General features: G+C 47.9%; 1 protein-coding gene across 1 annotated transcript in view; it reads right to left on the bottom strand.

Annotated features, from left to right (window-relative positions):
* Positions 1-16,985: 16,985 nt before the first annotated feature.
* Positions 16,986-23,623, bottom strand: part of NIPAL2 (NIPA like domain containing 2) — an 85,114-nt gene continuing 78,476 nt past the window's right edge. The window contains exons 10-12 of the mRNA XM_086695164.1: positions 22,408-22,471; positions 21,147-21,241; positions 16,986-19,758 (exon numbers count right to left, since the gene is read on the bottom strand). Coding sequence (XP_086551290.1) covers positions 19,646-19,758; positions 21,147-21,241; positions 22,408-22,471 — 272 coding nt within the window. The 3' untranslated portion in view covers positions 16,986-19,645. The remainder of the gene's footprint in view (positions 19,759-21,146; positions 21,242-22,407; positions 22,472-23,623) is intronic.

The following is a 23,623-nucleotide window of genomic DNA, read 5'->3' as shown; positions in this document are numbered from 1 at the left end:
GTTACTTGAGAGAGAAGGCACACAGGCTTTTTAACACATTATCTAATTCAATCCACACAACAGCACTGTTTGCTTGGTATTATCTGCACTATTTTATTTTATTTTTTTATGATTTAATTCTTAATTTTCATATTTTAATGGTTATATTGAGAGAGAGAGAGAGAGAGAGCAAGCAGGGGAGGAGCAGAGAGAGAGAGGGAATCTGAAGCAGGTTCCAGGCTCTGAGCTGTCAGCACAGAGCCCAAGGCGGGGCTTGAACTCACAAACCGCGAGATTGTGACCTAAGCTGAAGTCCGACGCTCAACTGCCTGAGCCACCCAGGCGCCCCAATAATTATCTGCACTGTTTTATAGATGAGATGATGCTTGCTGCAGCAAGAGATGAACCTTGAAATCTCAACGGCTAAGCACACTCAGCAGTTACACCTTGCTTCACAGTCTGGTGTGAGTTGGACAGCCTTTTCCCCCTTGAAGCTACTTCATTTAGAATACGTCTCACCAAGGGGCGCCTGGGTGGCTCAGTCGGGTAAGCTGCCGACTTCGGCTCAGGTCATGATCTTGCGGTCCATGAGTTCGAGCCCCACGTCAGGCTCTGTGCTGACAGCTCAGAGCCTGGAGCCTGTTTCAGATTCTGTGTCTCCCTCTCTCTGACCCTCCCCCGTTCATGCTTTGTCTCTCTCTGTCTCAAAAATAAATAAACATTAAAAAAAAATACATCTCTCTAAGACCTGGTTTAGTCAGCTCCCACTCCTTTAACAAAGTACCGCAGGTGGAGGGAGGAGGGGGGTTAAACAATAGACGCTTTTTTTTTTAATGGTTCTAGAGGATGGGAAGTCCAAGATCAAGGTGCCAACATATTCCGTCCCTGGTGAGGGCGCTCTTCCTGGCTTGCAGATAGTTGTCTTCTGGCTGTGTCTGCCCATGGCAGAGAGTGAGTGAGCAGGACAGTTCTGGTCTCTCTTTCTCTTCTTATAAATACACGAATCCCATCTTGTCTCTTCACCTCCCCCTCCAAGACCTCACCTAACCCTTATCACCATCCAAAGGCCCCACCTGCAAATACCATCGCATTTGGGGTTAGGGCTTCAACATAGGAATTTGGAGGGGGGACACAAACGTTCAGTTCATAACAGCTGCCACCACACAGGCACATGGATTGTCCTGGCCCCCAAGTCAACCTCTGTTCACGATTCAGTGGCCAAAACTAGCCATGTTGTCTCAACATAAGAGCAGGGGTGGCTGAGAAACTTAACACGCATATTGGGTCAAACACTGCCGCAAAACCACACACACGTGTGCTTATATACACATACATCTACACAAATGCACACGCATCCACGTAAAGATACACATACGTGAGCGCACACACCTATGAGTCATGCTCCAACACAAGTACTAAAGATGAAACGCCACCATAGACGCAGAGAGCATGCACCATACCACGTGTCCAAAAACTAGAGAGAAAGGACATGTGTAAAGCAAATCTGCAGGCTGGGAAATTAAAAGGGCTGTGTTTCTTAAAAAAGATTTTTTCCCCGCACCATTATTTAGCAAAGTATTATGCTTAGGACTGAAAGCAAAATGCTGCTGTGGAGGAAGGCTCGAAGAGCAGCAGGCAAAAGCAAGGATGACGCGGAGAGATGCTAATGTTCTTTCTGTTTCTGAGGATAATAGTTCTGGAGACAAGCAGTTCTTGGGCGGTTTATAGAGAGCAGCAAGACATAATCTTTGCAAGATTTAGCTTGAGCACCAGAGACAGTTGTTTTATTTCTCGGAACGAGTTTGCATATATATAGAAGCGGGAGAAGCAGGTGGGGGAATACACCTACGGCCTCACCCTCACCGGGCTTTGTGCTGCGCCCTCCTGGGGGAGTTGGCTGACACGGAGGCTCAAAGGAACTTTAGGGAGGTTACTCGATGACATTTTGACATTGCCGAGATTGGAGGTGACACATCTTTGTAGGAATTAAAATATTTGGGCCAATTATAACAATAAACATGCCCTAAAAGGGAAAAGAGGAAAAAAAAGCAGAGGTTTTAAGCCCTCGGTGTTGACTGATCTCTCCCACCCTCTTGGGAGAGGCCTGGAGCGAGTGTCTGGGACACAAAGACTTTCTCTCCTGCGGGCATTTCTGGCCCGGCTCAGGAGATAATGAGATTCCCTGGGAGCTTTGGATTTCACTCTGACAGTTTGCTCCAGTTTGATCAGCATTCTTGGAGTGACAGCTAGGGCTTGGCACCTGTCTGGGCACTCAGAACACGAAGTCCTCTTGGTTTCTGCCTGCAGGGAGCTTGCAGTTTGGCAAGAAAGACAACACATGCATTTTAATAACTGTAAGACAAAGTGGAAGGTGGGAGACGGTGCTGAAGGGTGTGTGTGTGTGTGTGTGTGTGCGCATGTGCGTGTGTGTGCGTGGGGAGAGGGGGATTGCGAAGCGATTCCGGGAGTCTTCAGACCAGGCTCAGGAGCATGGGTACAACTCAACCCTCTGACATGGGAAGAGCACAGGCCCCTGCGCACAGTAGCTCCCACAAGCACCGCAGGGTGCAGCTGGCTCTCGAAGGCAAGTCCACGGGAAGGGCGGGAAGGAGCTGGAGCCACGCCATGGCGGCTCTGCGTGCTGTGACATTTGACTTCCCGTGACCGTCAGAAGCCCCCACATCAGCACCAGTGCAGTATGGGAAGCTGCATCTTGCAGTTGGACCGTGGTTAACGGGAGTGGGGAAGGATCAGAGGCCGAGACAACAGTGTGGAGAGGTGGGTGTGGCCTCGGGGACAGGTGCTTGTCCCTCTGGGGTCTGCCCTCCACACCCAGGCAACCGCGGCCAGGGCAGCTTCCTGAACTAGAAGGAGACATCATGATTGTCATCAGTGGCCAGTACCTCCGTCACTGAGTACTTACCTTGCACCAGGAAGCATACGAAGGGCCTTCCACAGGGAGCCTAGAGTCAAGCAGCCTGGATCCGTGGCCCAGCTCCCCACCTCTGCCAACTTCTTAGGCTCCGTTTCCTTATCTGTAGAGCAAGTAATGGCAAGTGCTGGTTGAGCGCTTACCCTTTGTCCGGCGGTTGGTTTCTGAGCCTGTGCGGTTAGCAGCAAAAGTCTCCTGCCTTGGGCAGCCCTGCTGGGCAGTGATGAGGGCAGTGTGAGATAATGGGGGTGAAGCACTCAGCACTGGGCCTGGCACACAGGGACACCTCCTTGTAAGATGCTGTTATGGATGGAATGCATGTTGCCCCCACCCCCCAGTTCCTATGTCGAAGCTCTTAACTCCACCCGCCCCCCCCACAACCCCAGTGTGGAGATGGGGCCTTTGGGAGGTGGTTAGGCTTAGATGAGGTCATGTGGGTGGGGCCCCCAACATGGGATTAGTGTTCTTCTAAGAAGAAACCTCAGAGAGCCTGCACTCTCTCCAAGCTTGCACAGAGAAGAGGTCATGTGAGCACATGGTGAGATGGCAGCCACCTATGAGCCAAGAGGACAGGCCTCAGAATGACAACTCCCTTACTGACACCTTGATTTGGGACCTCTCGTCTCCAGAACCATACGAAATACATTTCTGTTGTTTAAGTCACCCCGTCTATGGCATTTTGTTATGGCAGTCAGAGCAGACTAAGACAGTCACCTCGCTTAATCCTTAAATCCCCACGTCAGTGCCATTAGACCCATTTTCTAGATGAAAAACTGAGGCAAAGAGCATTTCGGGGGCATGACCTGGGCAAGACAGCTGCACAAGCTCCAGTTCTAACCCCGGCTCGGAACCGCACCTCCCTGAGGCAGATGGGAGCGTGGCTGCCAGGGTTCAAGTCTCTTGAGCCCTGACTCTTTATTGCCCATGACAAGTTCCCTTTCCTCAGCTCAACTCAGGAGTCTCATCTGTGAGAGGAGCAGAGTTTGGAAAGGTTAATTATGACAGCGACATTGAGTACAAGCAAGTGCAGGTTCTCTGTCGGGATCTGAGCCCAGATCCATGAGTTACATGAGAAAGACCTGGGGGTGCTGATAGGGCTTTGCAGCGTGGTTGCTTTCGCTAATCCTTCTACTGCTATTAGCTGTTACATAATAACTGGTTCAGAAAATGGTATGGTGCTTTCTCACAAAAGTAAAAATAGAATTACCACATGAGGGGCGCCTGGGTGGCTCAGTCAGGCAAGCGTCTGAGTCTTGATTTCAGCTCAGGTCATGACCTCGAGGTTTGTGAGTTCGAGCCCCACATCATGCTCTGTGCTGACAGCATGGAACCTGCTGGGGATTCTGTCTCTCCCTCTCTCTGCCCTTCCTCTCTGCTCTCTCACTCTCTCTCAGAATAAGTAAATAAACGTAAAAAAAAAAAAAAGACAATTATCATATGATTCAGCAATGTTATACTTCTGATATAAATCCGAAAGAATTGAAAGCAGATACTTGACTATGAGGAGGGACTCGTATATATATTCATGTTCACAGCAGCCTTATTGACAACAGCCAAGACGGAGAAGCAATTCATGGATCAATCAACAGATGAATGGATAAACAAAATGCGGTATACGCATACAATGAGATATTACTCAGCCTTAAAAAAGAAGGAAATTCTGACACGCTGCACCATGAATGAACCCCGAGGCCATTTTGCTAAGTGAAATACGTCAGCGCAAAAAGGCAAACACCTTGCAGTGACTGTGACAATTCTCATGGTAAGAACTAGCGTAAACATCCAGCCAGAGAGGCTGGCACTGGGCCTTTGGAAGACCGTCCCCTGGGCGAGGGCGGTTTGCCCAGATGGGACTGGGTGAAGATGGCTACCGAGGTTTGCCTCTCCGGTTCTGGAGGTGACAGGACGGACAGCCGCCAGCCTGTGGTCCCGCCTGGGCTTCATGTTGGTAAGCGGCAGTGGTGTCTCTGCCTGCTCCCGGCCATCTGCCAGCCTGTGGTTCCAGGCTCACCTCCCTGCGACGGCCAGAGAGCCGTGTCCCGCGTGAGTCGGCCAATGTGCTGTTTGGTGGCCGGAGGTTAGAAAACTTGGCTGTGACTTCCTTTGACAGGGCATGAGATGCTCAGCCTTTTCTGCTTATTTCTCCATCTGTATAAAGACTGGGAAAGCTCACTTTGATGCCTCCTCTATGAAGCCCTCCTGGTCTCCCCCACCGCAGACTCCATGCAGTTCTTCCTCTGTGCTCCTGTTGGACCTTGATACCCACATGGGAACAGAAGTCACCTGGAACTCTAAACTTGGATGGGAGGGCTGGGTCACTGCAGGGCCCCTAACACACCATGGTGCAATCCCTGTTTGTTCTAGAGGCGAATGAATGAGCAGGGGAGCCCTGGGCATGCAGGAGAGAAGACCCTTGTTCAGCTTTTCCCTGTTTCCTTTGGATCTCACTTCCTTTCCCACGTCTCCCACCACCCCCCCCCCCCATTCACTGTCATGTTTGTTTAGCCTCCCCTTAGACTTTCCCTCATGTCTGGGGAAATAAAACCCAGTTAGAAGTCAGTTCCAATAGGGTAAGAATTGGGTTGACATGATTTAATTACTGCCTTTCCCAGAGGCCCTTGTGGGCAATGACTGGATGTCACAGAAGACAGGGTGGTGGGGCACCTGGTGACTCAGTTGGTTAAGCGTCCGACTCTTGTTTTCAGCTCAGGTTATGATCTCACAGTTTGTCAGTTCAAGCCCTGCTTCTGTCAGCACAGAGCCTGCATGGGATTATCTCTCCCTGTCCCTCTCCTCTCCTCTCCTACTCATACTCCCTACTTCTCTCAAAAAAAAAAAAAAAAAAAAAAAAAAAGACCGGTGGTAACTGGCTTCCAAGGGAGCTCCCAGGGCACTCACCTCTGGGTATCCCTCTCCACATTGAATTGGGGCTGGCCTGCATGATGAATAGACTATGATAGAAGTGATGGGGGGTGACTTCCAAGATCAGGTCAAAAAGGCACCGCACCCTTGGTCCTCAGATCACTTGCTCTGGAGAGAACCAGCCGCTATGACATGGGGAGACTCAAGCTGTCAGTCCTGGGGAGAGCCCCACGTGGGCGGGAGCACAGGCCCCACGTCCACAGCCAGCAGCAATTTGCCAGTCACATGTGGGCTATTTTAGAAGTGCATCCTCCAGCCCCGCCACGTCTTCAAACGATGGCTGCCTTCCCTGGTATCCACCTGCAACTTCATGACCGTCCCCTGAGCCAGAAATGCCCACCTAAGCTGTTCTTGAATTCCCGACCCACAGAAATGATTAGAGATAATCAATGGGTATTGGTGTTTACGTCTCTTAAGTTTTGGAAGGACTTGTTATGCAGCAGTAGCTAATTAATACACATAGGACTCAAAGGGTAGAATTTCAGACATGAAGACCCTTCCTGTAATTGAACTGCCCACTTCTGCAGTGCAGTCTGGGAGTGTTTTATTTTGTATTTTTAAAATTTTTTTTAGTGTTTATTTATTTTTGACAGAGAGAGAGACAGAGCATGAGCAGGGGAGGGGCAGACAGAGAGAGGGAGACTCAGAATCTGAAACAGGCTCCAGGCTCTGAGCTGTCAGCACAGAGCCTGACTCAGGGCTCGAAACCACAGACGGTGAGATCATGACCTGAGCTGAAGTTGGACGCTCAACCGACTGAGCCACCCAGGCGCCCCTGGGAGTGTTTTAAAGTCACAAGTTCCACGTTGTGGCCCCACCACCAGGCGTCCCGTTCAGCAGCCGTGGATTCCCGCCCTCATCTGCTGACCTTCAACCCTTCCCTCCTAAGGGGGCCCCGGGAGTATTACACGCGAAGCCCTTGGCTGGGATTGCAGGGACACAGGGGCTCCCCGCTCCCATCCTGGACACACGCTCTCCCAGGAGCCATGAGGAGCCTCGCTATTGCTTGTCCACTGGAGCCCCACATGTGAGCACCAGGCTGGATGCACCATGCACTCCGGGAGCTGGTGGAGTGCAGGTTCTGTGCAGGGGCAGAGAAGAGGCCATCTTCCCCTGCCTGTGTCGCCTAGGGGAACTGCACAGCCACACTCTTGGGGCTCCAGGGACCTTAGTCTCTCCACCAAGCAGCATCTACGGCTTGCCTCTCAGCTATCTGAAAGCTCACACGCAGAACCTCGGACCTTCCTCTGCTCAGTTTGGCATTCTTTTGCCCAATAGGACTCTGTCCTACTCCTTCTGACACCAAATGGCCAGATTCTGGCAGGGACTGGAGGTGATGGAGTGCCGTCAATACCAGCAGTGTCTGAGGGCCCAGGCCAGCCAGCCAAATGCCCTGGGATGCTCACACGGGGCCGCTGGCATTACTGCCCTGAGATCCTGTCCACTCTCCTCTTTGCTTGTCACACTCCATTTCCTGTGACCGCCTTGCAGCTCCTGGAAGGTGGCTGCGGGCTCCTATTCTGCCCTGCAGACCCTTCTTGTTTCTTCAGCACCTACCAGGTTGTGCTGGTGGCGGACTTTCATCGTACTACTTAATATCTGACTCACGGAATCGGTGCTTGAGACCAACTTTGCTTGATAACCCTGGACACATTAGGTGTTCTCTCTGTGTGCTTCTGACTCCCACACTTTGCATGCCGTGTGGGTGCCCACAGCACAGCGTCCTCGTCCCTTTGCCCAGCAGCATTCAAGCCGGGCTGTTATCCTTGCTGCTCCAACACGGTCTCCTTGCCATTGTTTTCTTCTTCATTCCTCAGACCTCATCTGAGATAAATCTTCAAGCCCTCCACTCCTCCCCGAGCTGGTCTATGACTCACGAAGCCCCATACTTCAGAACAAACAGGCCGTCCCCAGCCTCCCCGCTCTGCCCTCCCTGACCCAGTGCTCTCTCTCCAGCGATGATGGACTTTATTGCAGCGCCGGGTTAGGGTTTGGTCCTGGATTGGTGATGTTATTAAAAACAGATTTAGTAATGCTCCAAGCAGTCAGTCCGCCTGTCCAGTAATGGTTCATCATTGTCATAAAGCTGAGGGGTCAGCTCATCTCTGCTTTTAGGCACGACCACACATACGTCATGCCAGAGAGAAGGGCTGATCTTTTATTTGTTGTTAGTTTTCAAAGACCTCCGGAGAGAGTTCGGCCTCCCTCGGAAACCTACTCCGGTGAGAGCCAGCGGCCCCCAGGCCGTGCCGCTGAGCCGTGTGAGTGCATGTGTGCGATGTGCACGCTCCAGGGGTGCTGCAGAGACAGGGACCTTCTGCCCCCACCGCTTGCCCCCTGCCCCCTTCTGCAGATGCAAGGGTGGGAGACAGCTGCAGCAGAGGGAAGCAAGCAAGGAGGGCGGGAGCAGTGCGCCGAGGACTGCGCCGTGCCTTGGGTCCCCACACCACTGAACTCTGTGACCTAAGGCATGCTGATCAGTTTCCTTGCGCCTTAGGCCCTCAACTGTGGTGGGGGAATGATAATGGTTACTTTGCAGTGTTCTGAGGCTTGCAGATGATACACGCGAAGTGCCTTGTCCTTAGAAAGTGCATCATAAATGTCTGCTATTATTGGGAATAGAGAAAAAAAAAATGATGCCTGGGGGAGGCAATGGGAACTTTTGGACTTGAGAATCTCCTGAGAACAGAATGTGTGGTCTGTGTGGGCAGACGTCAGCCGGGGGTGAATCCTCCAGGGAGACTCCTCTGCTCACTGCACCGGGTCACGGAGAAAGCCTGAGGCCGCTCCAGCCGGTAGAGGGGCCTGTCCCTCTCTTGTTTGCATCCTGGATACTTCCAGCTGACTGGCCATGGCATCATGTCCTCAGGCCGTGGGGGGCACGGGCACACTGCTGTGTGTTCTGTAGGGGGGGGCAGTGGGGGGGGCGATACACATTGCCTGACTTGATGAGAAGCAACTTGTCCCTGGGCTGTTGGTTACCATGGCAGCACCAGGAAGAGCAGCCAAGCAACCAGGCAGTTATGCTTGAAAAAAAAAAAAGTAGTATGATTTGGGAACCTAGTGACTGTCATAGCCCTGTGTATGCAGAATACAGAAATTCATTTATGTAACAAATATTTGATGAGCATCTACCACATTCGAGGCATCGGAGGGCATAACAAAGATCCCTGTTCTTGGGGAGTTCCCACTGTGGCAGGCGAGGGTGAAGAGGCAGACAGCAAACAATAAACATAATAAAGACACAAATTATACAGTATTTTAGGAGGTAAGTGATGCTATGGAGAAAAAGAGGAGGAAGAGAAAAAGCTCATGGGAACTAAGAGTGCTGGGTGAAGGTGGGATGGGTTGCAGCATTAAATACGGTGGTCAGTGACATTTGAGCAAAGATTTAGACAACTTTCAGGGTTAGCATGGTTGCGAGAACAGCATGTGCAAAGGCCCTGAGGCAGAAGTAGGTGTGGTATGTTCAAGGACCAGGGAGAAGGCAGTGAGGCTGGAGGGGAATTGGAGAAGGAGGTAGGAGGGGGCCTTCAGGGCAGAGAGGTCATGGAGGTCAGATCACATAAGGTCTTTGGACTTGGGCCTTTCTACATGAATGACCAGTCAGAGGCTATAGCAATAATCCAGTGGGAGATGATAGTTATGACAGTGGAGGTGGTGACAAGTCCAGGGCAAATCCTGTTCCACAAAGAGTTATAATTAGATACCAGGAATCAGATGAGCTTGTAGATGACTAACTCTAAGTGGAATAACCTAAGAGTTGCACCAAAACAACAGCAAAAGAAAGAAGGGATTCTCAAGAGGGAAGGAGCACATCTGGCTGATAAAATCATTAAATCTTCAAGTGTTAGAGATGGGCTTTGAAGGGTGGAGGGTTCCAACGGGGAACAGATGTGGGAAGTCAGTTAGGGCAGGAGATGCAGCCTGGGAAAAGCAGGAAGGGCAGAGAGGCCGGGACAGGCTGAGGCCTTTCTCTCTCCATCTCTACTCTGCTGCCACAGCCTGAATCTGAGGGAACAGATTGGGGCAGACTGGTGGGGGAGCTGGGGAGCTGTTTCAGGTAGGAGGTCAGGAGGACCTAAAATGAGGGCAGCAGCTAGGGGTCTAGGAAGAAGGGGAAGCATGGGCAGGATGCTTGGGAGAGAGGTCTAATGTGATCTGTGCGGTGATTGGCTGGCAGACAAGGGAGGAGTCAGAGATGGCCCTGAGGCCCAGCTTGGGCCTAGGGAGCATAGGGGTGCCCCTAAAAGAAGTAGCTGGGTGGCAGGGGTGCAGAAGAGAGGAGAGGTGGTTGGGCGATGACTTTGCTTTTGGACATACTGACATCAAGATGTCCAGGGGGGCCGTGGTCAAGCAGGGGTTGGGAATGCCGGTCAAAGCTCCACGGCCACACTCCGCTCTCTGCTGATCTGCGCCGATTTGTTGAGGAGATCACAGAAGCGGCGGGAAGTCTGCAGGACTAGGCTGGGAAAAGGGGCAGGAGCCAGGTGAAACCAACTGGCTGGCTTCGGCAAGCACTGAGTGGTGTCACCCGCACGGGCGCACTGGCGTGACAACTGAACGTCGGATGCCGACCCCTGCCGGTGACAAATGAATACAATCTTACCCGTCTCGTGCTTCAGACTCCGTGTTCCGGGAGAGAGCGTGAACTTCCGGGGGTTGGGGACAGGGGGTCTTGCCTTACGGCTTTCAGAGTGGGAGGAGGGGGGAGTTTCCGCTTCCCAGCAAGGTCTGTGCCATGGAGGTTCCCCAAACAGGAGGGGTCACGTGCTGGAAGCCACAGGAGACACAAGCCCCTAGGTTACTTGGTTAGTTCTGCTGTGACCACAGATTGGGGTGCATAAATACAGAAGTGTATTAGCTCATAGTTCTGGGGTCTGGAAGTCCAAGACCAAGGTGGGAACAGGATCGGTCGCTTCGGAGGGCGGTAGGGCAGAATCTTTCTATGCCTCCCTCCTAGCTTCTGGGAGCCTCAGGTGTTCTTGGGGTCATAGATGGCTGTCTCCTCCCTGCATCTTCACATTGTTTTCCCTCTGTGGACCTCTGTGTCTAAATTTCCCAGTTTTTTCCACAAGGACACCAGCGGTAACTGGATCAGGGCCTGCCCTAACTGATCTCATTTTTAACTTGATTACCTCTGTAAAGACCCTCTTTCCATATAAAGTCACATTCTGAGGTAGTGGGGGTTAGGACTTCAGCGCCTACTTTGAGTGGGGGGTGGGGGGTGGGGGACACAATTCAGCCCATAACCGTCCCCTACAGTGGCACGTTGGTTTGGCTCTTTTTTGTCACTTCATTTCTCTTCCTCTCAAGAACAGGATGGTTTTCATCCTGATGACTTTAGAAAGCTATTTATGTAATTGTCAATTGCTAAATTATGGAAATGAAATAAATCTGCTTTGCTGCTTCAATCATTCATAAAAATCAGTTAATAAGCTTTGGTTTGCTCTCAGCAACTTCTGTTGATAGAGTGTGGATCCAACACTCTGGTAGTGGAGAGTGTCCCTAGCCACGGGATAAATGTTTTTTCCATTATTAACTTTATTGTTGTGGTGCAAAAGTCAGTCGGCAAAGTGAGGCTGTTCTCATTGCTTTTGGACGGGAAAACATGTTCGGCACGTGGGCCATGCACAGGGGCCATATACCAATTTGCAGCGAGGGCCCGTCACCCCCAGCCCACCCAGGCACCGCTGGTTCGCCACTCAGACCTTTTCTCCAAACCTGTCTGACGTCCCCACGGTTGTCAGAAAGGACTTAAAGTCACACATGTGTCCTTAGGCCCGATATATTCGGCGCCTCTGCTTAGTCCTTTTGAATAAACTTTTTCTGTCTTGTCACCTTGGGCCTTTGCTGGGGACCCCGGGCTCTGCCTGCATTATTCTGAAGGAGGACGTGAGGTCTTTGTTCCAGCCCTCAAGCCCCCTCTTTCTAGCAGTCACCCAGTCCCTCCTGTATCTTCTCTGAGGTCCAGCAGGCCAGAAATAATGAGCTCTGCTGTATAAGTGGGGAAACGGGGTCACCAGAGGCAGACAGGCACCCAGAAATCTGTTTCCCTCTAAATAGAGCTAGAAAAAGGAGATTTGGGGATTCATCCAGCAGACCCCCCAAGATAAACCTACAAGCAACCAAAGAAAAGGAAGTGGGAACACGGAAGAGAAGAAATCATCACTTTTATGTTCTTTGGAGGGGGTGTTCTCTCCAGATGTCCAGAGAAGCCCCTGGCCTACAGAGAGCAGCGGCGCTGAGTAAACAGGAAACGCCAGGAATCTATTTTTATTTGGTGCTGTCTTTACTTTCCCTTGTTTCAGTGGAAAATGAGTCTGGATTCCACAAAACTCCTTAGTGAACAACAAATATAAGCGGAGGCAATGCCAAGGCTCTCGATCCTCAGCGGTGGTTTGGATCAGTTTCTTCTTTGCGGAGACCTTGGAGGCTGGGGCTGGCTGTGCAGGAAGCAGGTGGCTTGCTTTAGAGGGGGCCCGTGGAAAGGCAATCGAGGGGAGCACTTGGGCCCCTGTAGCAGATTTCGGTCCTCCTCCTCAGAAGCCTGCCCTCCCCACCCCGCTCCACGGCAGCAGCGGAGAAGGGGGGCGCTCCTGCTCATGTCCCCTCCTGATCACGTCCCCATCAGAGTCAGCCCCTGGGGCTGGAGGCTGGAGACCTCTGCGCCATGGGGAGAGCGTGGCCATGGCTCTGAGGTCTGCAGGGATGTCCGACTGGTCCCGAAGCAGGGCAAACTCCGCAGGAGGAACTCCTCGTTTGGCCAAAGGGCTGCATTGCTTGGAGATGCCTTCCTCCACCCCTGCCCTGTTCATTTCTCTGGTGTTGCTGTGGGGCCACCTGTAGGGAGCTGGTGGATAGTCAAGGAATGAGGTTATCATAAGCCTCTTTTGCTACTGAACTCGGGACTTTTTCTTGTCTGTATGTTTAGGTGTGACTGATGTTTCCCTCTTCATTGGGAAGGTTTCCCATTATGTCTGCTGCTCCCCTCGGAACACCTGTCTTCATCCCACTGCCCTCCTCCAGCATCGCCCCCCCCCCCCCCCCCCCCCGCCAAGCAGATGCCTTGGCTATTCTTAAATTGCCATATATCAGGTTTACTACACTTTTAAAAAAGAACAAGGATATGATGTTCATTAAGATTAAACGTAGGAGCCACCAGAAACTTGTGGTCATTTTCTTGGGCCCACCTTCTCCTGTCTCCTATCTGAAGACCGCCCCCTACTGGTTACGGACTGTCATTGAACAGTGCTGCCCTGTAATTTGAATGCTGGGAAGAGCTTCTTCCTGAATTTCATGAAGCGATTCTCAAATGGGCTCATCTTTTCCCCTTATGTGCTAGCAGCAGCCACATCTAACTAATGTTTTCTGTTAACCCCATGAGTGTTGGGAAAAATCAGACCCTTCCTGTGGCCAGGAACGCAGTCTCTCCAGCCAGCTGGAGAAGGGGTTGGCTGTTATTTTTTTTAATGCTTATTTTGAGACGGCAAGTGCAGGAGGGGCAGAGAGATGGAGAAAGAGAGAGAGAATCCCAAGCAGGCCCTGTGCTGTCAGAGAAGAGCCCAATGTGGGGTTCGATCCCACGAACTGTGAGATCATGACCTGAGCCGAAATCAAGAGTGGCACGCTAAACCCACTGAGCCCCCCAGGGCGCCCTGGCGGTTGGCTGTTTATTATAAACATGCCTCTGAGTGGAAGGAGGTGAGCTTCACTCACCTGGACCTTGCCATGTTGGGCCTGGGCCTTGGCTATCTGTCACCGAAACTCGCTGGTCAACCCCACTCTGGATCTACTTCTCTTATAGTATTGCTTACTGCCTCTCTTGCTTTGCCAACAGATTTGGTTCTTCTATGCTCACAATTCCTTCTTCTCTGTAACTTCAGTCTCCTACTGACCATGGCTTGCTATGGCCCTTGCTGTCCCTTCTGCCTTCACACCTCCCCAGGAGGGCTCCCAGCCTCAGCTCCCCGCCTAACCCCTTGACGCTCTCCACATCTCCCAATTCAGGTTCTGGGGAGTGCAGTTCTGGCTGGCCCGGCACATCCTTCTCTGGGCCCAGCTTTTCTGCCCAAGGCCATTTCAGGGGTCACCACCCAGCCTTTATGGCCTGGCTACACTGGTCATTTCTGGTAGGATGTGATGTGCCACAAATGCAAAGCCTGAATTCAGTCCTTGCTTCTTGAATGTTTAATATGCCATGTAATATCGATGGTGAATGACTAAGAAAGATAAAGGGGAATGTCATGAAATTCTGAGAGGCGAGTTTCTTATTATGTCCTTAGGTCCACCCTGCACCCCCAGAACTGAAGTTAATGCCATCATTTCCTTCACAAATTAAACCCAAGCCCTTAATTCTGTGTCAGAGCTGGCCACTCAAGGCCTTCTAACCTGCCTTTCTTGTCCTATCAATTGCCTTCCTCTTCGCGTGACTCCATGTTGCAGACATTTCCAAGCTTACTCTGAGCTATTCAGCTTCTCTTTTGCTCACGGGCTTCCATCTAGGTCTAAATTCTATATGGACTTTGAAGGCCAGCTCAATACCTGCGTGAGTTTCCTAGGGTACCGCAGCAAAGTACCACAGACTGGGCTGCTTTAAATAATAGAAAGGTATCCTCTGATCAATCAAGGTGTTGGCAGGCTGTGCTCCTTCCCAGGGATCTAGGAGAGAATCTGTCCTTGCCTCTTCTCATTTCATGGTTGAATGAATGGGTTGGGACTCATTAACTCTCAATAAGGACCAGGCTCCTGGCATTCCTTGGCTTACGGCTTCGTGACTCCAATCTCTGTCTCTATCTTCATGTGTCTGTTATCTTTTCCTGTTCCATCTCTTATAAGGACCCTATTATTGGATTGAGTAGTCCAGAATGTAATCTAGGATGACATTGTCTCAAGATCCTTAATTTAATTACATCTATAACCCTTTGGCCAAAGAGGTCAAATTCATACGTTCTGGGTGTTAGGAGGTAGACAAATCTTTGGGGGGGGGCACCATTTAACCCACCATAATCCCCAATTTCTTTTTGAAGACTGCCTCCTAGTAAAAAATGACCGCTTTCCCCTCTGGGCTCCCATAGCCTTTATTCAAGTCTTTTAAGGAACTGTTGATGTTGTCTTGTGCAGTGTAGGTATAGCGATACTAGTGATAAGAGTGTGGATTGCAGAGTTAGATGTCCTGGGTTCAAATCCCAGCTCTGCCAGTCGCCAGCTGAATGACACTGGTTGAACCACTTCACTTTTTTTGCTAGAGCTAGGATGCAAGGAGGTGCTTAGGGCACAGCATTTAAGGAGCTACTCACTCTCAGGGCCCCGCAGGTGCTGGGTCAGCCCTGTCACCATACTGAGAGTAAGATTTCCGTGATCTTTCTTCAATTTCATGCCCCAGGTGCCTCTCTTGACTTACCCTAGTCCCTGCCCTGCCTCTTGCCCTGTTTTTTTAATCTCTAAGATAGGGATAATGACCTCCCTGGTACAGAAATGATAAGGGTTAAGTGAGTAGCACAAGTGAAAGACTTAGCACAGCGCCTGGCACATCATAGGGGCTCAAGAAATGAAAGCTGTTGTTTACCAGACAGAAGTTCCTGCAGAGCTGGTCTTCATGTCGAATTCATTTTTATACTCCTAATAACCTTAAACACACTGCATCGAAAATAGTATGTGATCAATTATGTTTAAGCGAATTAATCAGTCTTTGGGAAGTTTGAGGCATGTGGTGATTGGGTCTATAATCAGGCAAACAACTCAAACTTCAAGACCCTGGATCAAGAGGGCTTGAGTTGGGTCATTTCCTTGTTCGTGTTTAGCGTTTTAGAAGGTTTAGGTGAGGAACTTTGGACGGAAGGAGTAGAGCCCAAACCTCAGAAAATTGCTGAGGTTGGTTTTCAAATTAGAACCATGAAGGAAAAGTCTCCCAAAGTGGGATGTGTGCACACTGGAAGGATTAGCTTGCGTCTGGGTAGCAGCAGCTCAAATGTGCAAAGTGGCTTTGGTTCACGCGTGCTGGTCACGTCAGGAGTGGAGGGGCTCCTTCTCTGGCACTTGCCAGCTCCCTGGGAAGGAGATTCTTTCCTGGAACACGGGGGCTGTCTTGCACCTTGCCTGGAACTCTGTGAAACTGTTGGCAACATCTGGCTCAGCTGGGTGCACCCCAAAACACCACATTTATTTGATACTGGAGTTGATATGCCTCTCTTACATTGTGGTTGGGACTCATTAACTCTCAATAAGGACCAACACTGAGGGAGGAGTTTCCTCTCTTTCTTGCAAAAAATGTTTCCTTGGACGGGTCGTAGCTCCTGTAACTGATTTGCTCTCCTGGCACAGGGCTGCATGTTGTGTGGTACCCTGAGGCTGGTAAGAAAGGGGACAGACTCAAGAATTCCCGGGTGGGAAGGCTTTTCCCTGCACTTACCACAACTGCTAAAAACGCGACGTTGAATAGCCCAAGATTGGTCTGTATTTGCATGGAAACCATGTTTGTGTGGATTTTTTTCTTTTTTAATTCCAAGACAGCCATAATAAGAGCCAGACTGTTGATGAGTCCAACGATTAGAAGCAGCTCCTAAATTTCCCACACAATCACGTTAGGCTCAATTCTGAGATCTTCTTCTAAAAGTTCAACACGTGTGGTGTTTATCTAGCAACTTCACTAAAGCACTCAGATTCACTAGCGCCAGACATGTGAATTAGGTAGGCAGTGGCCAGCGCAAGGATTATCTCCATAACCAGCCCTGGAATTTAAGGAAAGCAGTCTGGCGGGGGGGGTGGGGGGTGGGAAGGTTCATTTTAATTACTGCTACGTTTATGTCCATAACATCACTATTAAATTGGCAAGTATGAAGCAGCCTTTAGCGTGGCCGAGCGCAGACGGTTACCATCCCTGGATGAGCTGTGCGCTTGGAAACAAGGAGCATAGAGAGGGTTCTTGGCTTCCAGGAACTTGGCTCAGTGTTTCAATCCATTTAAGTCATACCCACCATTTACACCTGCTTCTTTTGGAGCCAAACTTGCACATTATCACCATTACTCTTCACTAGCACTGACATTGCAATAATCTACGAAATCTGCCTTTTCCTGTTCTTTCTTTGCCACAAAATAGAATTTCCAGGAGCTTGTGGGGGTGGGATGGGGGTGTTGAAAAATACATTCTGAGTCACTGCTTGAGAAGTTTTTATTGTATTTTTTTCCCAAGTGATTCTGGTAGTGAAAGTATTATGGTTATAGACTAAGCAAACACTTAAAGTGAAAACAATCAGATGGTAAAGTCCTCTGCTTTGATGAAAGGTAGCTCATACGCGCTTCTGAGGCTATTATCAACTTGGACTATGGGACTGGAAAGGCTCTTCCCGTTCAGGTAGTGGTGCTCACAAAAGAACCACTGCTTTCAAGAGAAACTTGGGCACCCATAATGAACTCACCACTTCCATCTGTATCTTATATAAGCAACAAGATCCTAATGTAAATATCAAGACATGGCTCCACCATGCCATAGCATCCTAGTTTGTCATGGACCATGAAGTGCCACTTTTTCAACTCCTGAATGTCCAAGGAACAAGAAAGACACTGCATAGCAAGGGCAAGGGAGTCTGGATTAGGGCTTGGCAAACTACAGGCCTAGGGCTGACCACCTGTTTTGTAAATAAAGTTTTACTGGCATACAGACGTGCTCATTCATTAAGTATCATCTATGATTGCTTTCATGCTATCATGGCTGAGCTGAGTGGCTGCGACAAGCAACATTGGCCAACAGACCCAAAAATATTTACTCTGTGTGTCTTTACAGGAAAATTTTGCAGGCCCCTCGTCTAGACAAACAGTCAAATGAGTCAAGTGTTGGCTAAAGGTCCCCAATTCACAATGCCAAGAGAAGGACTGGGTTGGCTTTGGTTGTTGTCATGCACTTTGTAATTTAAAAAATCTTATGAGCCAATACAACTAAAACTCCTATTCACCTGGCTTTGAAGAAGCAATGTGGAAAGTAAAATTAGGTCTCGATATATTTTGTACGTTGCCTGGACTTCTAAAGCGTTGCTGGATTGCTCAAATGTGCATAAGTCAATGTCATTTCACAAAATTTTTAAAAGATGCGAATGTTGGCAACTACTAAAGTATTGGCATCATGCTTGTGTCTGTGCAAAATTCTGCAGTGCTCAAAACCACGTGCTGTAGCTATAAATGGAGTCCCACTTCAAGTACAACTCTTTAGTCTAAATATTTTCGCAATCTTTGAAACCAGTTTTAAGAGTCATCAGAAATCTGTAGTTTAAGACACCAGACACATTTCTTAGCTGAGCCTTCAAGTGCCAACATGTTGGACCGATTCAGTAAAACATGCCATAAATTATAGGACTGTTTTATTTGAATTAGGGGGATACTTTCCACAATAGCAGGAATTCTTACCAGGAGTTCAAAAGCCAGACATGGGCTCTAGGCTATTATTCATACGTGGGTGATAGATTCGGATCTTGCCTTTGTGGCCAGGTTTGGTCAGGAGCATAGGTTACGACAAGGAACGAGGCTGAAAGACCCAAAGCAGTTCAGACGACAGTCTCAAGAGCTCCGGGATAAACAACCTTTACAAATGCCAGACAACTGGCCTGAACAATTTTGGACTGGCATGTCAGACGTGATCTGAAGGTTTTGAAATGTCATTAGGGATAGGGCTTATTACTTGATTTTGGTTACAGTGAAGGCTAGCTTTTTTCTTCTCATTTAAATATATTAGCAGTTCATAAATAACAGATATGACTATGGACTCTCCCTACAAATATATCTAGTAGGTATCTGACTAGTCACAGCAGTGGAGCCAGGCAGGGTACAGCGGCACATGGCCTTCCTCTCTGGTCTCAGCTTGGGCCACCTGGCTATGTCTACAGACTTCAATGGCTAAAATCCAGGTCTCTAATCATAGCTGTCCTTTTGCCTAGAAGAATTTATAAAGCTCGAGATAATAACTTGGGGAAGACATGGTATGCTAGTGAAGGTAACACTAAGAACTTAAGTATGAATTTTGACCCTTGTGTCAGGAGTTAAAATATACCTAGTAGATAAGTCATAAGAACTAAACAAATACAGGCATAGGATATGAAGTTTTCAATTTCAACTCAAGTATAATAGGATCATACAGCTGAAGAAAATGTTCATCATTCTATGTTTTTTGAAAAATTGGTCCTAATTCTGAGTTGGTTCCTTTCTTAATCTGAAAAAGTTCACCAGCCAAGGTACACACCATCACAGAATGCCACTTACAAACTCTAATTTTAAAGATAAAAGGATGGTTATAATAGGGCTCATTTTCAGGAAAGATGATTCACCATTCTAACTTAGGAATAGAAAGGTGAGATCTTTATGGGGGAGGCTCATAAAAGATGTCGTAGGAGAAATGAATGTTCTCAAACCTTTGGTACCAGAATGAGGTTGTGGGATTAACATGTCTCTTTAAAGCAAAGCAGCTGACGCTCTAAGTCGAGTGGGAAGAGCAGCCTATGTGCTCTGTAGCCAAATCGTGAACGCACATTTTTGTGTGACAGTCCTGCTTGAGTAGCCAGGCCCTAATTAAGATCTAGCCAGTTAGAAGTTCACTAGGGGCAAGTCCAGGGTGTGGGGAACACTTCAAATTACATTCCATGAAGACATGAGGCTGTCAAGGCTTAGGAAGGCCCCGCTGTCCGCACAAATGGAGACACGGTGAAGGACCGGTAATGCTAGCTAGCACATGTCAGCACAGAAAAGCTGTGGACACAAATGGAACATGTGCAGTTTTTTTCAAAGGTGATATCGAATAACAGGCCAGAAGCCATCCCTCTCGGCATTTTAGACCTCTTTCTTCTCTCCACTTTGGCTCTTCGTTGAGTCACTTCCATCAGGCAAAGTTCCATAGGATAAGCCATTTGAATCTGGTTGTATTTTGTCCAGTGTTTGTTTCCCTGTGGAGATAGTAATCACAGAAAATCTTTTGTGCTCATACAAAAGGATAAGTCTTAATAATTTCTCCTCTCTCCAAGCCACATTTTATTCCCCCCCACCTTTTTTTTATAATATGTGGTCACCCTCTAAACAAGAGATAAACACCGGGAAGAAAAGGCCTCAGAACTCCATGTCTCTTGACTGTGAGCATGCGCCGTCCACAGGAGAGAGCTGTCTCCCCACCGCACAGGGCCTACTGTGCTGGGCATGGAAACCAGGTTGGATCAGTCACGGGGGGGACATGAAGCATCCACTCATCTCCACACCTTCCTGCCCGGTGTCCTTCCCCCTTTTCCATGTTTGTTCTAAGTATATAACAACAGAGAAAACAGACTTTCATAGCAGATTCTGGAAGCTGCTACGGATCCTATGTATGGGGCTTTGTGAAATGAAAACTCGGGTTAAAAATATGAAAACTTTATTTTCCACCCAAGAACTTCTAACCATACACGTCATTTATAATGCACACCCTTGCTGTGAATGCCAATTCTTGCCCTGAATGCTCTTAGCTGATCAGGGGACTCAAGAGGGAAAGAGAACACAGAACTTCTTGGGCCATATTTTCCCAGTCATAGGGAGAAGGCTTTAATGAATTTTGCTTCGAAGGTTTGGGCCTAACAGAATGGTAAAGGAAGCTGTCAGATCACCATTACTTCCGTCTAGAAACCTATAGGTCACCCCAAATCCCTAGCAAAGCTGGAGATACTGGGTGGGCAGGAGAGGGGGTGAGGACACAGCAAACTTTGCTTTGTTCTGAACATTGCTTCTGTTGTCTACGTGACTAAAGCAAGTTATTTCCCAGTGAGAGTGGGGGGCTGGGAAGACGGTGCATGTTATGTGGATCAGGATGAAGGCAAATGTGGGGGAGGGGAAGAAGCTATTCATGTTCAGGTGACTGTGAAGAACATCCCTTTTGGCCCCACAGTGCAGAGGCCACTGCAGTCTTTCCAGGAACTATATTCCTTAGCAGCCCAACCTCCTGCCCTTAGATGTTCCTTCAAAGGCTCCCCAAGCAGCAGGGGTCTGCTGTTGGCAGCCATTCCCCACTCCTACCCCTCACCCTTTTTCAGTTTAAGGAAATCCAAAAAGGAAATTTGTGACATCACCCAAATCAAGAAAACAGGGCCAGTTCTTTTATATCCCCAGTGTTCTGTGCGAAATTGACATTCAAATAAATGATTACTAACACTTACAGTTACAACATCACTCCTGGTTTCATCGCTAAATGTACATTTTTTAAGGATAAGAATTATGTTTTATATTAATTTTAACAACCCAAATAATAGCAGCGACTACTAATTTATATGGATAAAGTTTTCCATCATAAATTAAAGAATAGACAGTTTACCAGGAATATTTCCAAAATCAATGTAAGACTGTGGCAGATGTTCCTTATCTCGATTTCTTGTGATCAGAAACACACCAAGGAATGACAGAAAACACCTGTAAGAGTAATATTAATAAGGAACACAAGAACATGAAACAACTCAGGGTGTTAAATAACCGAGCTCCATATTCTACATGATGACACAAATTCCGTTGGTCTTGTTTTTTCTGTTTTTCATGGTAAGCCTTCTAGAACTTGTCTTAATTGCTGCAGCCAATAATACTTTCCCCCAGAACCAAGACCTGGGCAGCTTCCAATAAATCTCTGCCCCAGGTTTTTACCATCTGGAGGCTAAATCAGGCTCTAAACCCTTTGGGTAGACACTAGGTCTCATTTTCTATCCATGCATGCCCAGACCCATTACTGGCATGCAACACAAGCAAAAAAAAAAACAAAAACAAAAAAAAAAAACAAAGTTCTTTAATTTTCTAAGAAATTTAATTGTCCTTGGCCATAAGAATAGTCATAGTTTCCAGATCCTAGAAGTTTAGGCTCGCCCAAGCATCTTATGAAATTGAATTTTCAAGCTAGATGGTTTTCTACACTGAAAATAGTCTGGGCTCAAGTCTGCGTAACAATGGTCATGCAGAACACCAGATCAAGAAACAGCTAAAGTGCTAAGGGAGTGCCAGCTGGAACCAACAGAGGATCTTAGACATTGGTGACATTCTGTCAACATTCTGCCCTCTGTTTGCAAGAATGTCAGCAATCATGCCCACCAAATCTCCAGGAAGGGGGAATGATGGGCGTCCAGATACAAGGAAGGGGTACCACCAATCTGATGTTATTAGGTCCAAAGCTAATAATCTGTCCTAGACTTGGCCTTTTATTCTAGATAATCCCAGAGGCATCTGTGGTTCCTGAGTGAGATCTAACCTAGAATTTTCCAAGAGTGAGGTAAATCTGATTTAGTACAAAAAGGTCATGGAGTAGCTACAACAACCAGTGGATTTATCGAGACTTTGGCTGGACCTGAACATCCCCAGTTTTAGAACCCTCAGAGAGATACCCAAATCACCAAGTCAAAGACACGGAGTCCTGTGTAGGGTCATATAACACCCTGTGTAGGGTGTTAAATTGAAAAATATGTTTCTTTTAAGAGCTCAGGAAACTCATTTTTCTTATATTACCTTCCAATTTTCTATACCTGAGGTACAATGCCAAAAATCCTACATAAAAGTAACAGGATTTCACATTCCTTACTTCTGAGACACTTACTCACCCAAAAATATATATAAATATGGTAAGAAAAGCTGCACCAAGGAATTCCTGATAAAATATGATACCTATAAAGGGAACGAAAGACAAACTTAATTTTAGGGTAAGAATATATATAAAAGCTACACACTGTTTTTTAAATTATGTTAATGTATTATTTTTTCTAGGCATAGGTACCCTTAAAATGCACATCCAGTAGCTTAGTTTGAAAATATTTGCAAGCCACACTCAGATTTTCAGTGATTTCAAAAAGAACATAGATTCGTAGGCTCTATGTAATGTATTCTTATTATACAATCAACACAATTAACATAACTTTTGCAAATAGAAATTTCTTATCCAGTTTAGGATTTAGCCCACTGGAACACGCAAGAAAACAAAACTCTAGTGCCATTTCCTACCTACAGTTTTAGGCCAGGGGTCAGCAAGCCTGACCTGAGAGCCTGCGTGGACTCTGGGGCCTCTGACACAGCATTCCCTTCAGGGCAGTTGTTGGCCGCCCAGGCTGTCACTCTTGGCAATGCCCCGTGTGCACTCAGCCACTGGAGGGCACCGTAGTCGTTCCACCCAGCCCCATTTCTCACTGTCAACCCCCTCTCCCTTCTCTTTCTTCTGGTCGCCCTTTTGGGGGAAGGAAAACTTGGATGCGTTGTTTACTATGAGGAACTTTTCTTCTCTCCTTGTTGGTCTCAAGAATTTCTTCTTGGTCTAAGGTCCCAAAGCCTTCATAGAACTGTTTTTTTTCTTAAAGCCATCTTTAAATTATGTATTACTTGGAATTGGATTTTTGTGTGTGTGGTGTTATCCTTGCTGGTTAGCCAACGAATATTTACTGAGTCCTTTGGGCCAGCTACTGTTCGGGGTGCTACAGACACCACGATGAACAAGACAGAGCCCTATATGAAAGGAGTGCTCTCAGAAGCCCATCTCCTCACCTGGAGAATAAACTTCATACAGGAAGGAACCACGTTCAGTCCTAATACATATCTGTTGAATGGATGAGCAGGTTTGGAAGCATTTTTCCATGTTATTGCACACTTTTGTGTAATCATTTCAATGTTTCCATGTTATTCTAAGTAACTGCCCTATAATATTCATTTCTTTTAAGGGCATTTTCAGCTGTTTTGAAATTTTTTTGCTGTAGAAAATTAGTGATAAACTTCTTCATACGTATTTTTTTCTCAGCGTTTTAGGATTTTTCATTTATTTATTTGTTAATT

Source organism: Puma concolor, chromosome F2 (assembly GCF_028749965.1).
Source record: "Puma concolor isolate L17-30 chromosome F2, mPumCon1.1.hap2, whole genome shotgun sequence".
Classification (NCBI taxonomy): Eukaryota; Metazoa; Chordata; class Mammalia; order Carnivora; family Felidae; genus Puma; species Puma concolor.
This window is presented reverse-complemented; position numbering and strand designations above follow the sequence as displayed.